This window comes from Colias philodice, chromosome 5 (genome assembly GCF_061535455.1).
Source record: "Colias philodice isolate Cphi_HAF_F1 chromosome 5, ilColPhil1 Martin Lab GWU primary, whole genome shotgun sequence".
NCBI lineage: Eukaryota > Metazoa > Arthropoda > Insecta > Lepidoptera > Pieridae > Colias > Colias philodice.
This window is the reverse complement of record NC_143090.1, coordinates 11,973,788-11,981,789: the sequence shown is the minus strand read 5'-3', so window position 1 is coordinate 11,981,789 and position 8,002 is coordinate 11,973,788. Positions and strand designations below refer to the sequence as shown.

At 38.4% G+C, this 8,002-nt stretch overlaps 1 protein-coding gene across 3 annotated transcripts in view; it reads right to left on the bottom strand.

Moving 5' to 3' along the window:
• Window positions 1–4,301: 4,301 nt before the first annotated feature.
• Window positions 4,302–8,002, bottom strand: part of LOC149488683 (uncharacterized) — a 193,622-nt gene continuing 189,921 nt past the window's right edge. For all 3 annotated transcript variants that reach the window (XM_089695121.1, XM_089695122.1, XM_089695123.1), the window contains one exon: window positions 4,302–6,396. In XM_089695121.1, coding sequence (XP_089551247.1) covers window positions 6,316–6,396 — 81 coding nt within the window. In that variant the 3' untranslated portion in view covers window positions 4,302–6,315. The remainder of the gene's footprint in view (window positions 6,397–8,002) is intronic.

Genomic DNA, 8,002 nt, shown 5'->3' with positions numbered 1-8,002 from the left:
GTTATTTCGATAATCATTTAGTGTGCTATCCCACATGACCCGGTGAAATTCATAAAGTTGAATCAATCTGATAATATTTTCATTATTAAAACTCGAAGAACACGCGTGTTTATTCATTTTGCCGTCCAATTGTAGCGTAGCCGGCCGCGCGAGTTCTCTTTGACGCGCGACCAAAAACCGACTGACGATCGACTCGCGCTCGAGTTGGCTCACGCGGTACGCGTACCCCAAGAGTGAACGCGTAGCTGCAGGTTACTTTCTATACGGAACTAGGCGTTCCGGATACGTGTAAACTGAGAACGCGTACCAGGGTACGCGCAATCCGTACGCAGCTTAAGGGTTTTGGAGATTATACGACTATGAAATCCATACTAATATTATAAATGCAAAAGTAACTCTGTCTGTCTGTTACTCAATCACGCCTAAACTACTGAACCAATTTGCATGAAATTTGGTATGGATATATTTTGATACCCGAGAAAGGACATAGGCCACCTTTTATTGCGAAATACACGGGCGAAGCCGGGGCGGACCTCTAGTAATATTATAAATGCGAAAGTGTGTTTACTGTTTATTCTTTTTAGGGCCGATTTTTCAATGCTGGGATAAAACTTATTTGTCGAATAATGTATAAAACTACCATTTTAAAAACGTATTCTAATTCGCCGTGTTTGACAGTTTACGTGACATTTTAATATTATCGTGTAATACTTTATTGGACGGATAAGTTTTATCCAAGCATTGAAAAATCGGCCCTTAATGTGACATGGCCATGGGTAACTTTTGACAGCGGTGAAACGACTCATACTAATGCGAATTTAACATCAGGGGAATCAGCGGGCAAAGAAAAATATATGAATATTGTTTTCAATAAAAATGATGATGATGATATTGTTCATGAACGCCCAACGACCAGGCGAGTTTATACGTTCGCTAGCTATGCAGATACTGAGCCATCTGCGCACGCGCGGCCTGTGGATAGAGAGCATAGCGTACGGGATGTGGGTGGGAATAGGTGGGTGGTTTACTTTAATCAGTCGTAAAAATTTCCAATTTTAGGAAGATTAGAAATATGATTTTAACAGTAGTTAGGGAAATTTCGACTGACAGAAAAATTACGATAAGTCAGGAAAAATTTCTATAAGTCAGGAAAATTTCCATAAGTCGGGAAAATTTCTATAAGCTGGAAAATTTCCATAAGAAAGCAAAATTTCTATAAACAAGGAAAATTTCTATACGTCAGGAAAATTTATATAGATAAGGAAAATTTTCCGGCGACATTTCCTAATGGCTACAACTTGAGTGACTTCAAGAAGAGAGTGTACCTCCACCTCAAAAAGTCGGCAACGCATCTGCAGAAGCCCCTGTAGATGAATATGGGCGGTGGACTCGCTTAAGATCAGGCGCTCCACAAGCCCGTTTGCCCACTCTTATAAAAAAGTTGTTTAAGTCAGGAAAATGTTTATAAGCCAGGAAAATTTCTATTCACCAGGAAAATTTCCATAATAAAGGAAAATTTAAGACAGGAAAATTTCCATAAGTCCGGAAAATTTCTATACGCCAGGAAAATTTATATAAGCCAGGAATATTTATATACGTCAGGAAAATTTGTATAAGGCAGGAAAAATTATATACGCCAGGAAAATTTCTCTTTGTGGGGAAAATTTCTATACGCCAGGAAAATTTATATAAGCCAGGAAAATTTATATACGTCAGGAAAATTTGTATTAGTCAGGAAAAATTATATACGCCAGGAAAATTTCTTTACGTCAGGAAAAATTCTATAAGCCAGGAAAATTTCTATACGTGAGGAAAATTTCTCTTTGCCGCAAAAATTTCTATAAGTCAGGAAAAATCCATAAGTCGGGAAAATTTCGCTAAGACAGGAGAATTTCTATACGTCAGGAAAATTTCTCCTTGTGGAGAAAATTTCTATAAGTCATGAAAATTTCGATAAGTCATTAAAAAATTGTGATAAAATACGTATTTAAGGCGATAGAAACGATTCAACTACAAATTTATATTTAAACATGGTATGCATAATAAATAACCTTATATTTCGTGTTTCTCAGAAGTAATTCAGAAGAGAACTTAAGGACGCTGTCACAAATCTGCGTTACTCATATTTAGGTATCTAACGTCGCAACGTGGTGCGCGGGAACAACACGCTCACGTAAACATAGCGCATTCCATTCTTCATACTTGATATTATTTTTATTGAAATTGATTTTAGAAGATTACTGGGAACTTAAAAAATTCATTTTGTTATTTTTATTAGTAGGTACGATCCTGATAAGTATGTTAGTGTATTCAACCAACTTAAAAAAGTGTGACTATTTTACAACAATTTGAATAATAATCAATAATTAATGAATTGTATTATTGTATACAATATCGAAGCTTTTTAAGAAATGTATAAAATACTTTTTTATGAATTATTAATTATTATCATACATAATATTGTTACCGGCAATAAACCCTTCAAAGTCGCTTTCTCTGTCCCTATGTCCCTTTGTATGCTTAAATCTTTAAAACTACGCAACAGATTTTGATGCGGTTTTTTTTAATAGATAGAGTTATTCAAGAGGAAGGCAAAGCGGGCGAAGCCGCGGGCGGTAAGCTAGTATTCATATATTTTTCTATGCCCGCGGATTCCCCTGATGTTAAATTCGCATTAGTATAACGCGAATCATGTAAAAATAACGCTGGATGAAAGTGCTGGGGTATGTTTTGGCATGTATCGAATTTAGCACGAAAGTTATTTGCTGCTTATTTTATTTTTGAAGTAGGCTCTCGAGTCGTGGCTTCGCAACTACATATTTGTTATTCTTATACCACCTCATAACACCAAATAGACCAATAAATCGCCAATGCGCAGCTTAACCGCCAGTGTTCTTTTTACATGACGCGACCTATATGAGTCGTTTCACCGCTGTCAAAAGTTACCTATGGCCATGTCACATTAAAACGAATAAACACACTTTCGCATTTATAATATTATGCTAGAGGTCCGCCCCGGCTTCGCCCGTGGCACATATTTCGCAATAAATGGCCCCGCTCGGAGACGACATTGCAGTTTCACCAGCCGAAAGTGGAACAAAAAAAATTAAGAACATTTCACTCGCTTTTAGTTTTCATAATTTGACATGCGGGACGCATTAGAGCAGGCTCCAAGGAGATATTCGTTTGCAAAAATAGCGGACCTAAATCTGACTTCTGATATATATTGTATAGGTCCCAGACATCCTATAGACAGATGTTGCCAACCAGTTTTGTGGTCCCCCTGCCCGCACCCCGGTAATTAAATATGGCATACAAAGAAAAAAATAAAAATTTCCAAAACATGCCGTGTGGGGTATCAAATGAAAGAACTTATTGAGTAGATCACGAATATATAGCATACTATATACATTTCTTACACTTTCTCTAAGATTTTTTAGAAAATTTACGAAAATGGTCCATTTTTGAGTTAACTTTAAACCACTATAGATTGAAAACTCATGAATATATTTTTTAAATTATTATTTTAAATAATTAAAAATAGTCCATTGTTTATGATTCAATAGTTCGTAATATAATATAAGTGAGCTATGTGGTGGATTTGATGAAAATAACTATATATATACTATATGAACTTGAAAATATACTCGCCATCTTTGAATGCTCCCCCCACTCCCCCATGCAACTATTTCACTGTACGAAATATTGAATCGTAAACAATGGACTATTGTTAATTATTTAAAATAATAATTTAAAAAATATATTCATGAGTTTTCAATCTATAGTGGTTTAAAGTTAACTCAAAAATGGACCATTTTCGTAAATTTTCTAAAAAATCTTAGAGAAAGTGTAAGAAATGTATATAGTATGCTATATATTCGTGATCTACTCAATAAGCTCTTTCATTTGATAACCCACACGGCATGTTTTGGAAATTTTTATTTTTTTCTTTGTATGCCATATTTAATTACCGGGGTGCGGGCAGGGGGACCACAAAACTGGTTGGCAACATCTGTCTATAGGATGTCTGGGATCTATACAATATATATCAGAAGTCAGATTTAGGTCCGCGATTTTTGCAAACGAAACTCCACTGAGAGTCCGGTCTACATCTAACATTTTGCGGGACTATTTTACTAATTCTTCCAAAGCGGGATGTCATCTAGCCAACAGTTGTCCGCCTCGTAACTTCGACTTCGTAGATTTTTTTAAATAAAATCCAACATTGAAAATCTTTCATCTCACTGATATCATCTGTATAATTTTCATTGTATTAATAGGTATAAAAAATAAAACAAAAATTAAAAAAATCACTGCTTTTATTCTTAAATAAACATTCATATACTTAGTATTTGAAATTTATACATTTAACGAGCATAACTATTTACAAAACATCTGTTTAAATTAATTAGATTAAGGGCCGATTTTTCAATGCTTGGATAAAACTTATCCGTCCAATAAAGTATTACACGATAATATTAAAATGTCACGTAAACTGTCAAACACGGCGAATTAGAATACGTTTTTAAAATGGTAGTTTTATACATTATTCGACAAATAAGTTTTATCCCAGCATTGAAAAATCGGCCCTAAGACTAAATATATTTTTTTTTTCAAAGTATAAGTAACTAGATAATAATATAGAATGGGGTTTGCATTATACTAGTAGATAGTATTTTTGAGTTTAGGTACCTCCTATAGAAACTTAATTCTGAAATGTAAAAACAAATAAAGATCTGAAACAATTGTATCATTCGATATAGTTATTATTTAGTTTGTCTATTTTTAAAATCCGAGTAATATCTAAATCTAAATAAAATTACAAATAAAACCCCGTCATAACCACTACTTGAATAAGACTTGAATAGATCTTGGATTCCGACACGAGTTTATGGAAATTAAGAATTATTATTTACAGCAACAATCTAATTATTATCTTACTTAGCATTATTTAATTACTGTCTGTATTAACTTATAATTACAATCATTAAATTATACAAGTAGCTTTTTATAAATAAAAACTTCTTATATACAGTCCACAATTCTTTAAAAAAATATAATAATATATCATAGTCTTATTAGTTAGGTATATCTTAATATGAAATGGATATTTACAAATGTGTTAGTTCTACAAGCGGGTAGCTGGGTGAAGTCAGTGAGCCGCGCGGCGCCAGCGGGCGGCGGGCGGCCGGCACGCCGCGCACAGCTCGGCTGCTTCGCTACGGGCGCTAACGGACTAATGCTGCGGTAACTCGCTTGTTGTAGTTCAGTTTTTTGCTATCTATAGTACAAAATATATTCACGACTCTAACGAACATCGACACGTATAAACTTTCCAAATATTACAACTACATTAAACTTTACAAATACGCCGTGACAGGGCATTGCAACGAGACGAACGAACGATACCACACAAGATATTGGTAATTACATACTCCTAACTAATGGGAATTATGGTTTATTTGTGACGGCTCGAGCGGTCGGTCGTTGACTGCTCGAGCTGTCACTACAAACCGCGCAGTTGATGGCTGGAAGCGCTAGCGACGGCTCCAGCTGCAGTCCGTGTACGGCAGTGAATGAATGTCCATAGTTCACAGCACGGTCGCGGCTTCAAGCCGTCGCGTCGGTCTCAACTGCTTGAAGCGGTCCGTGTACGGCCGCCCTAATAATTCCGTTTCGGTTTGTACACTAAATTCGCTTATAACTATCTTATAGTAAATGCAAAGGTATGAAAATTATCTTACTTATTATATGATTATTTATTATATGTTACAGCACAAGTTATTTACTCGTTAATTGTTTATGTTTGGAGGCAAAAAATGCGCTGGGAGAACGATTTTTTTTGTTCATCTGCCTATTTCCACGTATTTCTTCCCAAATTATAATATCTTCGATATATCTCACAGAAGATGTTACCTAGTCATAATATACAGGTTTTAACTATACAAGCACTAGAACAGTAGCAGTAGACTAATGTAGATAATATATTTACTTTAACCCGAAAATATAGTTTTGTATAACTTAACAGAAAACATAGGTATATGTAATAATTTAATCTCGGATGATAGATAAAGCTATTTAATTAAATAATGATTTTAAGTTGGCAATTACAGTGGAAGCAGTAGACGGTCGCGCAGAGGACGGGGTGGCGCGGTCAGGCCAGGCGGCCGGTCAGCCAGGCGGCCGGTCAGCCCGGCGGCCGGTCAGCCAGGCGGCCGGTCAGCCAGGCGGCCGGTCAGCCAGGCGGCCGGTCAGCCAGGCGGCCGGTCAGCCAGGCGGCCGGTCAGCCAGGCGGCCGGTCAGCCAGGCGGCCGGTCAGGCCAGGCGGCCGGCGCGCAGCTCGTTGTCCCCGCGGTCCAGCTCCAGGCGGCGCCGCACCCACGCCAGCATCGCGTCCTGCCCGCACATCGTATGCTCAGTCTTATCGTATCGCGACCGATATCGTTAGGTATGTCTCTTTGAGTCAAAATAAAAACTATACAATAGTAATTTATTATACTATATATGTAGTTACTCAGTACCCACATAATATATTATTACCTCACATATAAAGGGTCTTTCATTAAGCACGGGTAGATGTTTTCGGCCTGTCGTGGCCACTTCCTGTGAGTGACATCTATAAAAAAAATATTTGAAATGTTAAGCCAATTATGCCATTTTACTATGGCAAGTAGGCACACATTATAAAATTTTACGATTACAATATCCCCATGTATTGGCTTATTATTATAAGCCAATACCTGAACGTTCAAGAAATGCTAGAATGGCGGAGAATATCGCCGTAGTCCATGGATATGTATAGCAAAACTTGAGGCAGGTGATTTCTTGCCGTGCCTAAGAACTTACGTTTCAACTTTCAAATTAGCGATTATCAGGTTGTTACACATTGAAGTTCCAGATCTAAAGAGGTAATCCACAATCGACTGATGCTGTAAATGCATATTTAACACAGGCCATCGATAAAATTCAACCAGATCTCACCACTTCTGTGAAATTGACTCAAAAAATGTACATACAGACACTTATTTTGATCATAAAGTTTTATCATTTGTGCCTGAATTTTTTCGTGTAACTTGGCATAGTAAAATGGCATAAGTTGCTGAACATTAAAATATATTTTTGATATAGTATGTCACTCACAGGAGGTAGCCACCACAGGCAGAAAATAATATCTACCTGTGCTTATTGAAAAACCCGTTATAAAAGGGGTTCCCAATCTTTTTCAGCTCGCGGCGCAGTTTCATGTTAAGTTTTTGTCGCGGCGCCCTACCCACGCAGAAAATCTAAAAAAAAAAAAAACACGATAAAGGTACGACGTAAGTAGGTAGTAGGTACCTATCGTCGTATCAAATTTAAAATCTTGTATGTCATTTTACGACGCTTTATTTTCATTTTTATGTTTCTTACCGATTCGAGCGCTCTAAAAAGGTACTCGCGAATATAAGCAGATCGATTCACGGCGCCCCTCTACACTTCCTACGGCGCACAGTTTGGGAACCCCTGCCATATAAGATATCCGATATCGATGGTTAGTAATTAGAAGTTAATATAGAAAACCCATTCGGTCGACTACGACACCGATCAATATTTTTATACTTACCCACTTAGGGAGCGGGCGTTCGGCGGGATTTCAGCATTCCAATCGCCGCACAAAAGTCAATCGAATACGAGCTCGTGATAAATAAAAGTGTGTGGCGACGGTGGACGCCAGCGAACCTGCGCTCAGTCGCGGCGCGGGTCGAGGGGCCCGTCGGGGTAGTCCTCGTAGTCGCGCGCGTGCTCCAGCTCGTCGTCGCGCGTGTCGTACTCGCCCGGCTCGTCCGCGTCCTCCGCCTCGCCGTCCGCGTCCTCGTGCGAGCCGTCCGGCCGCTCCTCGCGCGCCGCCTCCTGCCACACCGACAACTACCACCCGCTACTGCCCGCCACTCCTTCCGCCTACCCTCGTGCGTCCCGACCTACCGCTCTTCGCATTCTGTGCCACGGCCTTCGGGGGACTTTTCAC